This window comes from Hyposmocoma kahamanoa, unplaced genomic scaffold (genome assembly GCF_003589595.1).
Source record: "Hyposmocoma kahamanoa isolate Upper Pololo Valley unplaced genomic scaffold, ASM358959v1 65, whole genome shotgun sequence".
NCBI classification, from domain to species: Eukaryota; Metazoa; Arthropoda; class Insecta; order Lepidoptera; family Cosmopterigidae; genus Hyposmocoma; species Hyposmocoma kahamanoa.
The window spans coordinates 7308601-7328483 of NW_020653853.1; the positions used below are offsets into that span (position 1 = coordinate 7308601).

General features: G+C 35.9%; 2 protein-coding genes across 3 annotated transcripts in view; one reads left to right on the forward strand and one right to left on the reverse strand.

Annotated features, from left to right (window-relative positions):
* The window catches only part of LOC113231184 (cytochrome b5 reductase 4), a 159072-nt gene extending 155049 nt beyond the window's left edge, over nt 1-4023 (forward strand). For both annotated transcript variants that reach the window (XM_026465370.1, XM_026465371.1), the window contains exon 9: nt 1884-4023. In XM_026465370.1, the coding sequence (XP_026321155.1) occupies nt 1884-2109 (226 nt within the window). In that variant the 3' untranslated portion in view covers nt 2110-4023. The remainder of the gene's footprint in view (nt 1-1883) is intronic.
* Nucleotides 4024-14189: 10166 nt separating this feature from the next.
* On the reverse strand, nt 14190-19754 carry LOC113231511 (FAS-associated factor 2). The gene is made up of 4 exons (XM_026465835.1): nt 19738-19754; nt 19490-19703; nt 18192-18329; nt 14190-15018 (listed from the first exon to the last, which is right to left on the reverse strand). The coding sequence occupies exons 1-4, from the start codon at nt 19752-19754 to the stop codon at nt 14860-14862; spliced, it is 528 nt and encodes a 175-aa protein (XP_026321620.1). The 3' UTR covers nt 14190-14859.
* Nucleotides 19755-19883: the final 129 nt, after the last annotated feature.

Below are 19883 nucleotides of genomic sequence, written 5' to 3' on the forward strand. Positions count from 1 at the left end.
ACAATTTTACTGACTTTGGTAAAAATTATACCTTAGACTGTTCCTTTATTTTTTTCCATACTCTAAGAATTACACTCATATATTGAGTGAAAAAGACATATATCTGTTATAGTAAATAAACTTGTCATAGCGAACAATTTACCATTCGCTTGGGGATACCACTTACCAACTAGTAGCTACCAACCACAGATAACTATAGACAAGTAGAACTACCTACGGTTAGTAAAACTGAACCACCGCACTTTTCACTCCTTGAGTACCGGGAACGGAAATAGCGCGAAATTTCAAATATTATTTCATAGTTGTCAATGTATATCATATTTGACATCTAGAATATTTAGTCTTTCCGTTTTACGCAGTTAACTGCCTCCGTGGCCGAACGGTTACCGTGCCGGACTGCCACGCAGAGGTCCCAGGTTCGATTCCCGGGCCAAGAGAACGTTTGTATGGCCTACATTTATTTCTCTCGTGAGTTTGAGTGTAATTTGTGGTTGTCTATATGTGTGTCCATGGCAGCCTCGACATAGAGTTTCCCTAGTGCGGGGCTATGTTGAGTGTGTGCGTTATTATTATTATTATATTTGATGTTAAACATCACAAAGTTTTTTGAGAGGAAAATAAGATAATCTTCAAACCAGTTTTATTCAAAGTTCCCAACTTGACGGAAATAATGATTCATTATCTCAACATAACTAACCATGCTATTGAGAGACTGAAGCCCGTACTAGGCAATTAGAACTGTATACAGCTCACTTATTCTGATAATTAAGATCATTGTTATTTTAATTATGTCTCAAAACGGTCGGCGGCGTTCTCGTTGCCTAATGCTTTTTAATACTAATTTCTAAAGTATAAGCTTCGAAGTCGTTGGAGTTTTACGGAAACACGAAAAGTAATATTATTGAGAAAACTTTAATCTAGGTTGAATTCAAATATTAACGTTATTTCACAGTTAAAGAAAACTTTTAATTGCAGTAATAAACTGGTGTACGAGGGAAATGTAACATAAAAAACATACATATATATATGTATAATTCCGTAAAACTTGAATACCTACTCGAAGCTTGAACTTTGAATTGAGTGAGAATGAATATCTTAGTAACTATTTTCTAAATATAAGTTACGAAGTTACATTCTATATTTAAATTATTCTTGAATGTGTAAAGAATATCCGTATTTACTGAATCTATTATAAAAACTTACCTTTATGTTTAGAGCGACTTTAAGTAGCGATGCAAACGCGATACAAACGCAATGCACGTTTTAATTTATTTATTTAAATTATTTATTAATTTCAATTTTAAATTTACAATTAACAAAACAAAATTTTTTGCATACACTTATACTTACAGATTTTTCGTACATTATATTATACAATTATTCAACACAAGCGAATGCATCGATGCAATCGCGCGTTTGCATCGATGCAATCGCGCGTTTGCATCGATGCAATCGCTTATAAATGGCATGTATAGCGATTCAATCGCACGTTTCACGGACACGCGTTTGCATCGCAATTAAAAGTCGCCATGTGTAACCACTCTTAGGTATAGGGTTAATATTTGAAGTGACATTTTACCGGATTAAAGATTTACAATAATCATTATATTCGCCTGTTTCGACTCGAATAACGGCGATTGTTTAATTTTCATTTCACTGCCGCCGCCGTGGCCGAACGGTTACCATGTTGGACCGCCACGCAGAGGTCCCAGGTTCGATTCCCAGGCCGGGAGAAATATTTGTATAGTCTACATTTATTTCCCTCATGAGTTTGGGTGTAATTTGTGGTTGTCTGTGTGTGTCCATGGCACCCGCGACACAGGGTTTCCCTAGTGCGGGGCTATGTTGAGTGTGTGCGTTATTATTATTATTATTTATTACAGGTTTACAGCCACACATGTACTCTCAGATGCAACTTCTACCTGGACAGGTCACAGAGGAAGAATAGGCAAGGATCTCCTCAATCAAGTCCTAGGTAAAGTCAATTGCGCTGATCAATGTTCACATTTCTTCTGTCTCTGTGGACCAACGGATTTCACCCACTCGGCACACTACTTGTTAGGAGAACACCAAGTTAGAGATAGCTGTCTACATGCATTTATGGGATAATTATATTTTGTAAAGAGAGGTCAATGTGCAATATATTTAGTATGTATATAAATCTCTTTAATGATGAATTAATAAGTAAATTATGGCGCGTTTACACTAGGTTGACAAGTCGTCTTCGCTGCCCCGCCTCGTGTAACCACAGAGTCGTTTGACGACGAGTCGTAGTTCGCTGCCAGAGTTGACCGAGTCGACTAGGTGTAATCAATCACTGTTAGTCTTCGGCAAGCGACTGTCGACGAAAACAAGTTTCAACGTATCGGCGGCCGCGTCCTACCACGATATGCGTGCTGGGAATAAGGAAACACCTACCTAACCAATCAGTTTGTTAAGTTTTCGAACGATATAATGTGGTGTTGGAGAATGATGCTCCGTATACCGTGGACCGCTAAGCACAAACCAATCCATAAGCAGCTTAATATCACAGATAGACTTTCCACGATATGCTACCAGAAAACCCTAAAGTGTTTTGGTCATATTGCTCGCCGACAACCAGACAACGTTGACTGGTTGTGATTGTTATGTAGAGGGAAAGAGACTCCGCGGTCGATCACCTAGCCGATGTAGTGACCGACCTTACTGGTCTCCCTATAACAACTGCCCTGAGAGAGGCCGAAGACAGAACCAGATGGAAGAAAATCATAATCGTAATGCGTACACTTATATTTATAATGATTTGGTAATTTGGGCAAAGGCGGCAGTCGACTTGATGTAAACAGCACGTCCACATCGCCGTCTTTGTCAGCCGAATGCTGCAATTGACTCGGTATAAACAGCGAGTCAACTGCGTGTCCTTTGGCTAGGAAGTTTTTTTAATAAAAAAAAACTAAGTGCGCATTTGACCTCCATCTTAGATAGTGACGATGGGGTCGACAATGGATGCATGCTTCATTTAAAGAATTCACTCTCGCCTCGAATAGGCCCAAGTTATAGCGTTCAGAAAATAAGTCTGCCGGCAGGAGGCAGGGAGCACTTCGTGCGAATCCTTGGGATATTCAACACGGTAGTCTTCCGAAGGCGGCTACCGACCCTGTGTAAACACGCCATTAGAGACTAATGCAAAATGGATTGCGATTAGATATAGCACGTGTATTTCGATATTGGTGCATTCTTTACGCTATTGCGTTGTGACTAGAGACAGTCGTTTAGTGCGACTTATTAAGCATGAACGGAATCTGTTTGGTCACGGACATTTTGTCCCTCGCCTTCCTAAGTTTCATATTCGACATATACATACGTGTGCGCTGGCTTAAGTTTCACGATAATCTTGCTTTTTATCACGTATACTTTTATTGTATATGAATTTAACTCAGAAAAAAAAATGTCCACTCTATAACGACGTTTAAAGGAAGACGAAATAAAGACGATTGTGCTAATGCAAGAAACAACTTTTACTAAGGAATCCCTCAGTCAAATCACAAAATAAAGTCCGTGACCAAAGAAACGCCGTAAGTAAAGAAGTAATTATGTAATTTTCGTTTCAACTCCGCGGTTTTAAACAAACAATTTTCATTAAAACTCACTGTATATTTTCTTTTTCATGTTCATTAATTCAATAGTAATAATTTTAACAAACTACTCCAAGACACCTACCTACCTGCAGGGTTATCACGATATGCGCGCTTTGGCGACATAAAGCTCGAGATCTCGACGGGCACGTTCCATTATGTTGTAACGTTGTATTAATTGTTGGACAACTGTCGCGTCTAGCCTGTTCCCATATCACGAGTATTATGTATGTCGTAACTGAGTCGTGGACATTTATGTTATCGTTGAACGACTATCGTGTCTAGCAATTCCCGCTAGATCGTGACGACAATTTTTCGGTTCCCGGCAGCCGCCTTGTCGTTTGCACGACAGAATCGTTTGAAGCTGCGATTATCTGTCGTCACATTTTTATCGTGACGTTTTATTTATCGTCTGACGACTGCCGTTATAGCTCTTCCCATTGTCACGTAAGTCTGTCGTCGTAACGTCAAAAAAGTCGTGAACGACAGTTAATCGCGTTGTTCTATGTGTGAACAACTTCATTTAAATATACAAGACACGACACTTTAAACTACACGACTATCTCTCGTCACGACATAATGGGAACGCGCCCTAAGGGAGAATTGTATCTCGCGCTTTATGTCGCTCTCGCGCAATTCGTGCCAACCCTACTACTCTTATTAAGTAAGCAATCATTAACGTTGCAATATTTAGAAATAAAATAGACGAAGACCACTTTATCGCTCCTTACATGGAGTATATATTTGTAGAAAAAAGTACTATAAAAACGTCAAATCTTGTTTACTTACTCGCATTCATTCCATGATAATGTAAATTTTAGGTATGTAATTAATTGAAAATAAATTCAAGAAGTATACCTTGTTAGTGCATTCTAAGAGTGAGAAACTAATATAATACCTACCGCATAATTAAGACATAAATATAAAATTTATAAAATGTGAAAGTTTCTATTAAAATAATATAATATGTATGTTTCTTATATAAATGGCCAAAAAATGTGCACCCAAACATTGTATAGAATTTAAAATATAGTAATTTCTACTTTCAATTAGGTAATAACCAAAGTGTGATATATAATTAGTGTTAAAATGTGTGTGCAGGACAAAGCGGAACATTCGCTCTCCTACACATTGACCGTAAGAAAGTGATAAATTCATGCGAAAGTGTAGATAGATAGCATCTTTTTACAATCATTCCATAGAAAATGTAAAATTCCAAATTTTTTAATAAAAGCTATTGTTTATCTGTTGGTCAACGTGTAAGAAACCGAATGCATCGCCTAACATTGTGATCGTTCATTTCAAACTTTTCATTCGTATTCAATGAAATGGGGAGGTGCTATGGCAGCGTACTCACTACGACCTGTAAGGACTCGTTCCCACAGCGCCCAGTTCTGCAAAACCGCCTTTTACTGGATCCCGCAAATCGGACTGGTGTCTGCACACACAGTAGGTAATTTGCGTCCTGATTTTTGCAGGATCTCAATATTCGTCAATTGATCAGATTCAGACGCGACAGACGTGAACACTTTTGTGACATTGTATTGGTATTACCGCCCATCCAATTGTGAAATGTTGATTGAAAGTAGGTATCTTTCATCTGATTTCTTAATCGTGCAGGCCGCTGGTGTGAACACTTTCACTGAACTATATGTGTCATTAAACGGGATCCTGTTTTGTCTTGGTCTGCGGGATCCAGTTTGTAGTGTCAAAACCGAATAGTAAAACTCGACAGGATCGGTTTTTTGCATGATCCTGTAAACGGGATGTTTGTGTGAATGTTGGTGCCTATTGAAACAATATACAACCTATATTATATAAAGATAGAGCAATAAACTGGCTCCTGCAAACAATCGATCCAGCAAAAAAACAGGATGCTGTCGTGGGAACAGGCCGTCAGATCTATTGATGGTACCTCATGCAACCCTAGTTCAAATATAAATAAGACCCATCTAGTCTGAGCTGTTGACAGTCTCAGTGTAGACTTCAATTGCCTCGATCGTAGCTCAATTGTTCCAAAAGACGGTTTTAATATTTTAAAATTAATTATGGGCAATGTATTTTCACACGAAATTAACACATTGACAAATTAATTTGTCAGTATGTTCCTGTACATAGAACGCCAAATTTGACACTGAAGATTTAAATTTAACGCCATACCACAGCCATACCGTTCAAAATTCAAAGGTTCAAAGTGTCAAATTTGATTTGATCTTTACTGTACGTTTCTTTAGACTTATTTTGTATGTATATAAAAAAGTAAACAAAAATGCGCCACTTTAAATACAACATATCAAGTACATAATGTATATTTTTAATAAATAGAATTTTAACTAGCAAAACAAAATATTAGTTGTGTAGATGCAGTATTCGTGCCATGAACTTTAGAGCCAAATCATGTTATAAAAGTGTTTTGTAAATTAACTGTTGATTATTTTTGTGAATTTTGTAAACAAATTAAGACGATCTAAGTGAAATTGTAGTGTCATCAAATTTCTCCATTAATTAAGATGTAGGTAAGTATATTTCTGGTTCGAGATTATTTGTGCTTTTGTTAGTAATTGTAAGCACACAAGAACAACAAACCAAAAATAATGTAGGAGGGGTGCAAAAGTGACTTCTATTTACGTTTTCAGCGTTGTATGTTAACATGTAATATTACTCAAAGTACAACCACATAAGCTTCATACGTGCTTTGTGTTTTTTATTTTAAAATATACTTAAAATTATACAAGAAGTGCCTACATTCCAGGTGATGTGTTTCTGTTATCGCTAATCGATGTATTGTTGATTTATGGATTTTTAATAAATAGAGTATATGAAATTTACATTTTTATTTTTTTTATTAATCCCAATCCAATTATAGCGAAAGGCGAGTTACAGTTTTCATTTGGTTACAAATGGATTTAATTATTTTTTTTTATAAGAAAATAAAAGTGCGACAGCGTATTTGCCTCATTTCGTATTTTTCGACACACGATACTATGACAATATGTTACATAGACATGATTTTACTTACACTATGCTACTTCAACAACACAGACGAGATGCTCCTTAAAAAGTCTTTACACTCCGATAACAATGATCATCATTATAAACCCATGTAGGAAATGGTTTCGATCAATATAACAAACTCATATAATCGACTTTTTTCAATCAATTATAGTGTTTTTTTTAAATGGGGAAATCTGAAACCATAGAAGATACAAAGAAATTGTCTTAAGAACCATTAAGTCTTTGTGAAAATGATTTGGGCATAGTCAATTTTTTGGTCAAGCGTGAATTGCCCCTGAAAATGAATAAAATTGATAAAAAATTTTTTAGTATCATATCTTATAGGCTTGTCTAGCAAGTGTGAGGTCGTAAAAATTAAATTATAAAATTTTTCTGTGTGTTTCATTTTAATATATGGTTTACAAAATCTGGTGGAACTGTGTGTTCTTGTATAATTCTCTGTTATCCATTTATGGACTACAATTGTCTGGAAATGAATGATTTGATTGATTTATTACCGTGGCAAGTCCCCTGTTGCTACACACCTTGATTCAACTTTTTTTTTAATCTAAATTTAAGGAGCTTTACCGTGTATCTGAATGGTAATGTCGCTCCGTAATGCTACTATCTAATCTAAATTAAGACTATCTAAAAATATTTTGTACAGTATCTTCGACGAAGGAACGGCCAGTATACTGTTACACCATCCAGTCTGTCCAGTCTGTTAACCACACTGCCCAACAGTCTCCAGAGTCTCTCGGTTCGAACACATTCCATGAAAACGTGGTAAATGTCTTCAATGACACCGCAATTGCTACGCAATACGATGCAACTTTTCTTTGTTACAAAATACAACGGGGTTCACCCGCAGCGACACACACTGCATGCAATAGGTCGTGACCATGGACTTGCTGCGCTGTAGATGGGCATTATTATAAGATTCTAGCTTTACGATAACAAAAGCATATCAAGTTATCCCCTACAGGTCACAACACAAACAAACAACAAAAACAAAAGACTACGTATTACGGAAAGAACATTATTATTTTTACAACAAAACAAAAATTATAATACAGACCATCCTCGGATTCATGCACGTATCTATAAAGGTTCTTCGCATCACACCTTTGGCGTACATTACATTGTACAAACTCATCATAGTAGGTAGCAACGTGCCTCAAAAAAAAGCAAACAAAATTCACTGAAACAAGGTGTACATGCCACACGCCACTGCAAAATTAACTTTGTAATAGTCCCCCACGCATTCAGCGACACTAATTAGTACAGATTAGCGATACTTTGTACGTGCGTTGAGTTTTGTATTTGAACTATGAACGTGTTAACAAGTTTTTTTTTAACAATTTAATAAATTTATATACAAATATCAATTGGAATGTATTCTTCCATTATGTTACCAATGTACAGAGAAATTAAAGGGCAGTTCAAAGTAACGCTTTCGCACGATGTAAATAAATTATAGGTTAACACGATAGGGCGCGCCTTGCGCGAGAGCGACATAAAAAGCGGTATACTCTATGCGAGAATAGCAGTATCTCGTGTTTTGTCGATCTCACGCAAGTAGCACCCCGTCGTGCTAGCTATACTAGCGCGACTTAGGTAAAAGTGGCTTATAAACCGTAAGATGCGTCCACCCTGTGTAGATACACAGGATCCTTACTAGATAGTAAGGATTACTTTACTTGCTTGCTCTGCTACGTGGATAGATAGATAGGAATCGACGCATTGATATGTTGTAAAATATGCCGCTAGATGGCACTTGTTTCAATTAACTAACCGTACTCCAATCCAATATGAAAAAAAAGTACGCTAAGAGCCTATGCACACGGCGTATTTTATACGCACTGACGACGCGCGTTTATGGCGCCGCAGACGCGCAATAGTGAATGGATTCAAACGCGCGCAAACATCGCGTTGCAAGCAAGAAGCTTATATACTCCATTGGAGATTACACTTACAACTTCATGTAGTTGCTTCATTTCAAAAATTAAAATATAAAATACGCCGCAGCTTATTTCTTTCAAATTATAATTGGTTGCTTCTTTTTGGAATTTAAAGTTATAATTTAAGCTATATATCACCTCCAGTGTCTACCCACTGTTTTCGCTTCTTGTTATTATTGGGTTCAGGGATAATAAATATGACTGACTTGTAGTCCCACGAAATTAGATGCCATGTTAAAATATACAGATCAAAATCGAAAATTCTATACGGCGGATCCATCGACTTCTATAAGGTAACATGAACAAATATTTGCAGTGACGTAGTTAGTAACCAATGCTCCCTTTAAACATTGCAATCACAACTTATAAAAGAATAACTACACACTGTTTATTATAAATGAAAAACTAAAATTATTTTTATTCAAGTTGGTCTGATTTCAAGATTATACTTTATAACTTAATTTTAATAATATTTTTTTAAATAAAACAAAATATAAATATGTAACAAAAATTTTGAGAAAACAATGAAGCTTACATGTATCAATCGGAATAACCTAACGACATAACAATAAAATTTTCGACCAACATAATATCTCAAACTTAAGCCAACAAAGAATCGGTTAGTAAAAATTATTATCAACTGAGGGCGCTTTCAAATTAGACGTTTGTAGAAACGCTACAGTGGCGCGGCAGCCGTGCGTCTGTAACGCCTCCATATTATTGGACGCTGATGAGTAATAACGTGTCAGCCAACATGATCATAGCTTTGCGAAAATGGCATCTAAAGATTTTTTTCTAAAAACTTTTGCTGTTGCAACAATAATAATTGTTGGGGAATTATAGTAATAAATTTAAGCTATCTTACACTGTTTCATTTCTTTGCTTGCACCAAGACGTGTCTGAATGAGCTCTGACATTAGAACAGTTGGGTTACCGTTATAATGGTTTTTCAAAATCTATTATGACAGATACTCTATCTCGAAAAATTTATATTTGGGCCCTTATATGTATTTTGTACATTGACTTACAATCATATGGACGTCGGGTCCGCGCTAAAAAGTGTCCGCACTTTTAAGGCGCTAAAATCGTATACAGAGCGCGACACTCCGCTTTAGTCTTCATTTGTTCTACGGACAGCGCGATACTGCAATGACATAACAATTTAAATTTCGAATAGGTTGACTTGGGACATTTTTTTCGTGGTTTTTGTATTAGACCCGTCGTCCATTTATTTGTAAGTCAATGATTTTGTATGAAAATTTACGAGTTTACAATAACTTATGATCGATTTTCGTTTGTATGGAGTGCTTTCGCCCAATTCATGTTGCAATTATGTTGGACCTCTAACGCTCTGACAAAATGGCGATTTTCAATCATACAGTGGCCGAGAGGAACGTTGGGCCCATATTATATCAATGGGTACGGGTACATGTCAATGTTTAGATGATTTATATTAACATAGTTTGTAAGTATTTTGTTACTAACACTATAATGGAAATTTTGTCCGAAATAAAGACTTCAATTGTATTGAATTTTCGGTAGGTGTAGCATTGGATTTATACAGCAAAAGTTCTCATTTTACAAGTAAACTTTAGAATTATCTATGGAAAACAACGAAAAAATATTCAGGTGACATTTTCGCAAAACTATGATCATGTTGATTGATACGTTGTTGCTTTTCAGCATCCAATTTTGAGTTCACTACTTATAACTGCAAAAGTGGTACGCGCGTGTGACGACAGTGGCGCTACAGCTTCTATAAGCGTCTAACAGGAAGTCGCCCGCCCATTATCTACCGGAGGATTTTGTGTTTAATCAACCAATAGCTTTTCTTTTTTTTTCTTTTTTTTTGATAAAGTCCTCTGTTTACGAGTCCGTTTCTTATCGATGTAGTCTCTTCCATTCTTTACGGTTTATAGCATTGACCTCTTTATAGCTGCTCACTTTGATATTCTCCTTTATTTAATCACTGTACGCCATCTTGGACGTCTTCTTTCTTTTTTTCTTATTCTAGAAAGACTATTGGTTAGTGAAACATGGCTAGATAACAAGCCTTAGAATTTTTTATTATCTATTTTACTTATTCTTGAATTGTACAGCTAACGGTACAGTATACGCTACGTACGTTTTCTGTTTAACACGCATCTGCTAATTTTAACTACAATGTAACTATCGAGTTCCTAGGTTTTCGCGATCGGTACACATAGGAAATGAAACTATTTTTCGGGGTTCAAATCGCGTATATGTTTTTTTTTTTCAAACAAACCAACGTTTACCAGTATTTCCTCTGATGAAAAATCCCAAACAGACATAAGACTGCAGTACTAATTAATATGTTTTAATTTATTCTAATTTCAATTATTAATTAATAATAAATTTAACTTAATAAAATTTCATATTGTTACAATAAAAAAAATTTGTAAAACAATGTAGCGTAAATTGGAATGTTTCTTTGTAAAATTAAAATAAGATAAGGTATTTAATTAATAACTTTTGTAACTATAGTGAAAAATAGGGTATTAGTAAAAATAACTTTTGTAACTATATTGAAAAATAGGGTGTTTGTTGTTTGAAAAAAACAAATATACGCAATTTAAATCAGGAAAAATAGTTTCATTTCCTACAATGTAACTGTTCACACTTGTCTGCGACTTAGGCAAAATATAGTAGTCATTAATTTAAAAATAATGAGAAACTATTTTAATATAGTTGTATATTTTTAATAAAAACTTAAAATAGTTTTATTTCTGTGTTTCTGCTGCACTCTGTCACGGCACCGTCAACTCTGAAGTGGGGTAAGTGCCCATAAGGTCAACCGCAAACTGGCGGACGGCGGTGGAACAATGAACAGGATCTTATGCCCGCTAGCGTACACTGATAAGGAATATTATCCCGATTACGATATCGCGAGCGTCTGCCGGCGTACCACAGCGTCCGCTCCCTCCCATTTTCCGCTACCCCGACGCATAGCCGGAGTTCCGTCTCGTCGCAGAGAAAAATGCGCTGTGATCCTCCGAAATCGGTCTCAGATCATTGAATTTTATACCTTATTACAATTATAATAGCATAAAATAAACATTAATAACTTTAAGATATATCACCTTCCCGTCCGCCGGTTTACGCTGGCCCTAAACCAGTACCATGTTAGGCGACGAAGGAACATTTTGTTTTTTTATTAAATCGCCATCTACCTTACGAGTCGGTACTACCTCAGTTCGAATTCAGATTTTTCCCGTACTAACACGGTTCATTTTGCTTGGGTCGAGCGGCAGGAACACTGGTTTTTTTACAAACGAAGTTAACGCCATTTGAAAATTGCATATCGTATAGTGTATGTGTTCTATATAGTTCAGTTAACATAAAAAAAATTGGTATATGTAAAGTAGCTATTGAAAACAGCGGTTTCGTTGTAAAATTTCGAGGTAAGTTTGTTTTTTCTTACACGAAAATTTTTAGAAATCGTGTTTTCACACCGTATAGTAATCAGTGCGTATCCTCAATTTTGCTATATATTTTTTTCAAAGTGATTAATTCAACACTTTCACTGTTATGAGGGATCAACCAAAGCCATTTGAAGTTGTAACGACTCTTAAACCTTTAAGACTATTACCACAACGCCCCTGAAAGTCCCTCTTTTTTGCAAGCCATTCAAAACCATTCTTCTATTAAGCGTTCTTCTGTTCTATATGCGTACTAGGGCTTTCACACCGAGAATCTCTGTCGCGAAAATTTCGCCTGACTCGACGATTTTTTGACTATTTTGAGACTCGAGATTAATGATGTCGAATATCGAAAATTTTGACAGTAAGTCTACTAAACCAATCTTTTTGTATTTTGGTTACATAATTACGGCAACCCTGTAGAATGGAGCTTAGTATAATCTGTGGAGTTTGAAAATCGATAGTAATAAAACCAGCTTCTCACTATTTGAAATTACATTATAAAATAAAATAAAAATACAGTTATTTATCCACAAAACACATAAACCATAATACGTCAAGTGTCTAGGGATGAAGCACGTTTTTGTCAATTACTGAAAATCAGGACCGCCATGGACGCTTTGAAGCGTCTTATACTAACTTCACTGATACGCCAATGACGCCTTAAAGCATCAATGAAACACTTTAATTTTCAATTGAAATTAATAAATAAATATTAATTTATATTTATGTATTTGTATATTCTAGTTAAGTATGATTCATAGTTGCAATTTATGTTCAGTTATGTTTCTCTTTGACTTAGGAGAATGGAATTAATAAAGGGTGGAAATGTATAACACGTCACATCACTATATAGTTATGGCGTCTAGCGAACGAAACTAGTTTTCATCAGTGGCGATCAAAAAGTTATCTTTTTATAATTTGAATTTGAAAATAAAATTTACCAAAAAAAATCGATCGGTGTTAAAAGAAATCATTAAAAAACCTGATTTTCAGTAATTGGCAGAAACAAGTTTGATCCCTAGAAATTTTTGATGAGTGAATAAGCGAGCAATTAACCAAAAAACAGTAAAGTGGAGAAATAGGATGAAGACTCAGCATTGCTGATTTTCAGTCGTCACCTATAGCTAGTGTGAGTGTGACTAAACACCGAGTAAATTATACAGAGGCTGTCTGTGTTGCACTTGTATGAAAAAGGTATAAAAATTCAAGGGTTCTGTTTCTCACATACCCACTATAAATATAAGTATGAAAACCTATTTTTGAAATAACCAACCAAGTCAACCCAAGAACTCGCAAGAGTGAAAACAACATAACAAGTGTAATTTGTAATTATGCCAAAAACTGTAAACACTGCATTCTTATCATTAAAACGAACAACTTTTGTTCTACGACTTAAAAATATTCTCAGGTACGTGATCTACACCCACGCCCGCATTACAAAATGCTAAGTGCGTAGTCACACGAGCTGCGTTACAGCTGGAACGGAACCGCATAATAGCAGTTAAAACTTAGTCGGAATGCAATTACTGCACAGCAGTTGTAATTGAGTCGGACAACAGTCATGATGCATTAAAACTGCAAAAAAACAATTGCAATTCAGCTTATCATACTTACGATGCATCGGAACTGCAAATTAGCTGTTGCAATTCAGTTTATCAGCACTTACGATGCATCGGAACTGCAAAATAGCTGTTGCAATTCGGTTTATCAGCACTTACGATGCATGAGTACTGCAAAATGCCATTGTAATTCAGTCGGACAGCAGTCATGATGCATTGAAACTGCAAAATTGTTGAAATTCGGCCTGACAGCAATTACAATGCATCAGAACTGCAAAAAAAACCAATTGCAATTCAGCTTATCATACTTACGATGCATCGAAACTGCAAAATAGCTGTTGCAATTCAGCTTATCAGCACTTACGACGCATGAGTACTGCAAAATGCCACTGTAATTCAGTCGGACAGCAGTTACGACGCATGGGAACTACAAAATAGCTGTTGGAATTCCGCCGAACAGCAGTTATGATTTTTTTTTTGTGACACAAAGTGACGGGATGAACAAGTCGTGCGTCTGATTGCAAGCGACACGCCTGTCCATAACAGTTGTAGTGTCACTGCGCCCGTCATCCTGAGACATAAGTTGAAAAGTCCCATGTGCCTGTAATTTCGCCAAAATTGCAAATTAACAGTTAAAATCCAGCTTATCAGCGCTTACGATACATCGGTACTGCAAAATAGCAGGTGCAATGCAGCCGGATGACAATTGAATGCAGATGATATCGCGACTGTCAAATATCAGTGTTAGCAGTGTCCGCTTACATTTGCGATTCAGCAGGAATACAACCCGTATGACTACAACCTAAGAGAATAAAAACAAAAAGTCAATACGCTTGCGTTTATTGGACTTCAAATTATCTTTCTGTCTCAAAAACAGATAAAACATTTACAGTACAGACAGCGACACGTTAAGTACAAAATTAGCAACACCCTGATAGGCGTTTCCTAATCTCAATTACTCCCTAATTTAATACAATATCGTTACTTTGATCCGCCACTAAACAGCAGATGGAAATGTGGCTCATATATATATATATTGCCTTATTGAATTAATTTGTAATAACAGGTAAGACTATTTCTTACAGTCCTGCATGAAATTGTAGATGTTCAAAAACATCGATAAACGTCCATAAATAAATGTAGGTACATTGTATATAATACAGAAATGTGAAATCACTTCTACAATCGATTCCAGCTTAGATACCATGTCATTTCAGCGAAGTCGTCAGAGGTATCGAATACGTAGTTGTTTCGGGCGTACCTAGTCTGTCTGACTGAACACACCGGTTTATGCATTGATGTCGTTGACGAACAGCACGTCGCGGTCTTTGAGGCCGACTTCGAATAGATTAACGGTACCTCGCGGCACGATTCGTTTAGGAAAATTGGTTGTCATCTCGAACTCTTCTGGCGACTCCGGGTGACTAAACACGTAGTCGTAGAGTTCCTGAAAATTTTAAATCTGGTTTTAGTAATTTTTTAATAATGTTAAGTAACGGGACGAACAAGTCGTCAGCCCGGTGGTAAGCGACACGCCTGTCCATAACAGTTGCAATGCCACTCAGAATTTCAAAAGTAAAGATCGGAGGGGCACTGCCTCTGCGCCCATCACCCTGAGACATAAGTTAACAAGTCACATGTGTCTGTAATTTCACCAGCACCCCTTCAAAACCGGAACGCAGTATGTGAGCATTACTACTACGACGAACAATTTCACAAGAAGCTCTCTCTACTGCTAGTAAAATTGTGTTTATTATTTTGTTTTGTTATTATTATTGAATATTGATAGAATAGAATAGAATAGAATATGGTTATTTGCCAGAATACAGTAATTACAAAGGTCTTAAGTAAAATTAGGTACATTGTATTCAACCTGCAAGCAGATGTGCAAATATTAATGGGTTTCAATGTTTCTTTAGTCTCTATAGTTTCTAATTAATGTAATGAATTTGTAAATTCTAAGTATTCTTTATTACTATAGAAGCAATGTGTCAAAAGCCATTTTGTCAATTTTAATTTAAAAGTATGTCCTTGTAACAATTTAATGATTGTAACGAATATGTTTTACTACGATGATATTTAATTATTTTTTGGGAATTACTCCACTAGTTTGTTTTAATTATTCATACAAATATCTAAAACAAAGAAAAATTCCTTCGATCGGGTGGGTCTCGGACCTGTGTCTGTTTTGCCAAACTAACTGTAACTATAGTTATTATTATTGATACAAATATCGAACAACACAAAGGAAAATTCCTTCGAACTAGTCTTTTGCAACACCGGGGTTACCCCTCTTTCCAACTGACTGAGCTACACCTCGAGTCAGCAGATCTTACAAATTTCTCCATGTACTTGTTGCAGGTCTTTTGTGTTGGGTTTAAACAGCTTTTTTGTCATCAGGGTTTTAGTGTTTTTGGGGACGACGAAGTATGCTGTTTTACTTATTTACTTATTCGTGGAAAACCAACAGCTTCTTACATTTCATAAAAACAGGACAATAAACATAAAGCCAATTACCGGTTTCACACAAATTGAACACGAGCATTTTAAATGAACAATAAACAGTATTTCTTAACAACATGAACTTACATTAATATAACAGCCCAATAATAGGTATTGGGCTAATCACAAATTATTCAATAAAACTAAATAGAATATCCGTAAGTTTACGGTTTAGCGCATTAAACATTACAATTAAATTTTTATAACAGCTTTGGAATATTTTGGAGATTATATAGATATAGATACTGAGTACAATTGCAAGGGGGCGCTACAGTTGGATTTCGCGCCGTAAACATACATATACATATACTCACGCCTTTGGGTTCCCATATAGGGGTAGGCAGAGCTTTAAGTGACACAGTACAACTAAAGCCACATTTGGCATATGTTTGGGTTAAGATTGTATACAATTCAATCTTGTGTAACTTAGTGCACCATACTGACAGGTTGCCAGCCTGTCGCCTACTTATAGAACAATATTAAACCTAGTCCCTCAGTCGATTTTTACAACTTGCACGGGATAATAAGTATCTGATAACTTCTATGTTTTTCTTTTGGTTCCAGATCAGCATGGAACTGTATTTAATTCTATACGCGCCGTAGAGATTTACAAAATATTCAAAATTTATGTTTAATAAAACTACCTCTGTGGCCGAACGGTTACCATGCTGGAAAGCCATGTAGATGTCCAGGGTTCGATTCCTGGATCGGGAAAAATATTTGTATGGTCCACATTTTATTTCTCTCGTGAGTTTGGGTGTAATTTGTGGTTGTCTACGTGTGTCCACAGCACTCGCGATACAGGATTTCCCTAGTGCGAGGCTATGAGTGTACGCGTTATTTATTTATTATGATTATTTTGAAAGCAAATTTTAATAGCAGTTATTACGTGTTTGTTGTTTAATATTTATTTATTTTTGTTGCATTGTTCATTGAGTTGTTGTGGTACACATCCTAGTTACAGTAAAACTATTTATTAATATATCTCTCGGCAATCTTTGTATTTCAGTTGTCGTCGGTTTTCTAACAGTTGCCCCTTGCACTTGGTGCAAACCGGACGAACTTCAATCGACTTAGAAGTATACAGAGTGTAATCGTTAAGTGTGCCCAGGCGATTATTCCGTAAATATAAGAGATATCAACTAATAATACTTTACATTTTTCTATAAAATTATAATTGTTATAAAATTCTGTGGCATTTTGTGGAAAATGTCACTTATCATCGTCATAGAGTGAATAACTCGTATGTGATTTTTATGTATTTTTTCAGGACGACGATGAAAATGTGGTGTAAAATGTAGTAATCGCATTTTTTTTGTAGTTAGCCTCTTTCAGATACTATAATTACTTTAATAATAAATTTGACCAAGAAGAACTATGCGAACACGCGTATCCGAGGTTTTCACTCTAAGGCGACGTTACATGGTTTTACATTTAAGGAGACGATTGTAGCGAATCGCAGCAGTCGCTACAAATCTCTTTTGTATATGTACACTTCCGGACACACAATTCGAGCCACCACGCATTTTCAGTATTAAGTGCCCTAAGCTTAAATAATGTTTTATTGATCAAAAACTATTATGCAATTTAGAAACTAGTATACTAAACGTCTTTTCCATAAGTCCTTGTAGAATTTGGATTTGCAAAACCTGGGGGAAAACTTTTTCTTCGATGATAACACTATTTTTGTATTCTAGCCCTTTACGACAATTATGCGAGGTGGCTCGGATTATATGTCCGGGAGTATGTTATTATAGTATTTAAGTTTGTTTTATATTTAAAATCTAAATTTAAATGTGATTATTTTGGCGCCTTTTCTTTACTATTGTTTTTCTGTTTAGCTTTGATAGCTGTAAGACACACATATGACACGTACGTATTTATAATAAAAATTAATAAACTGTAAGTGTATTTGCTTGGCCTTGCTCACTTTATTTATTTATTTATTTATTTATTTATTTATAAACACTTGGAAGCTTACAGTATTAACACCAAAGCTCTTACAAGTTAAATTGAACACTTGTTGTTAGCACCCACCCGAACTCATTGATATAGTCGCTACAACGATATTCAATTGTTTTTAGGACAAGTATAGTACAGTTTCGTTGTGAGACATACCTGCGTAGTCTGTTTGATGTTGAATCGGCGCTGCAGGCGCTCGCCGTCGGGCAGGCGGATGAGCAGCATAACAGTGTCGAAGCCCGTGGACGGCTCGGGCGACAGCCGCGCCGCAATCGCCTTGCGCGCGCTCACCACCTACAGCCATCCACTTTGTTACTCATTCATACTATGACACCCAACATGTCTGCCGTCTACTAACTAGAACGCGGCTAAGTTATAAATGATCAAATATCGGTTTTAAATAGCAAAAGATAGAGCAAAAATTCTCTTTTAAAAACAGTTAAAATTAGTTAACGCGTTCGACCGGAACTTATCCTAACGATGCATAGCTGAAATATCATTAAACTATTTCAATATTCTAAAACTGGGTTTTGGCTTTTTTATATCTCAGAAAAATATTTTGTCAATTTGTTGAGTTTGTGTTAGCAAACGGCAGATGTGTAATTTAAGGTTTTTGCTTTGTGGTCATTTCATCACCTATTACTAAGATTTTTTTTTGTCATTCCATTTTATTTTTGTTTTAATTCACCTTTACCTTTTTTTTTAAATTTTACTGTGTATTTTTGTGTTGTGGCGTTTTGTAATAAATGAGTTATATTCGATTCTTCGGTTTCATTCGAATTACATTTAGAGTCCAGTATAAGACGATTTTTATTCTCATTCCTTCACTGTTCATGTGGTAAGTCTTTGGAACGCACTTCCCACTACTGTTCACGAAAGTAAATGCTTATTATATATTATAATAGCTATTTTCAAGCTATTATTCTAAGGAGCACTATTTTTTAACAACTGTTCCATCGATTTTATAGGTAATATATTATGAAATATGTGTTTATACAATTTGTAATAATTTAATGTTATTGATATGAATATGATATGAATGAATATGAATATGATATAATTTTTTTATTACATAATTTTTGTTTTCTCGTGCATGTAAACCGGTATTGTAATTATTGTGTCCTGTATGAAGGACTGAAAGAAGAAATTTATTTTAGAAATAACAGTGCCTTTTACTGTGCAATTTTTTTTCAATTGCAAAAATTATTAAATAAAAAAATAACACAAATTTAGTAACACGAAATTACTAATTAAATGGCGTGACTATGCTTAGGGCAGCGCATTTATAGTCGTTAACATATGTGTTATTTATTTCCAGTTCATAGTAATCTACAACTAACTTAAAAAGATCACCAAACTAGTAGGTATAGATATTTTTCAAAACGCGAAGAGCGATTGTAATCATAAATGTCATATAGGCAGTGTATGTCCGTAACATAAAGAAAGTAAAGTACATCAAGCTTGCGGCGCTCCTCCTGCTGCTGTTTCAGCAACAATTCCTTCTCCTGCTGCTGTCTTGCGGCGCGGTCTGCGGCGCGGCGTCTCTCCTTCTCCTGGTCGGCGGCCAACGACTCCGCGTACGCCTCATCCTGGGAGGCACGCAGCCGCGCTGTCACTTCGCGCTCCACTCTGCAAACACCACAAACTTGCTTACGAAAAGTCCCCAAACTTTGGACCAGTGTAAACACTTTGCTGTTCTAACCTCTCTGATCTAACCATGTAGATAAACTAGTTGTAAGGCTATTGGACTCAAGCTTATCGATGCGGAATCAGCTTGCGGCGTATTATTTTTTATTATTAGATTTTCGTTCGGATTTCATGGACATGAAGCTTTTACCAACCAACTAT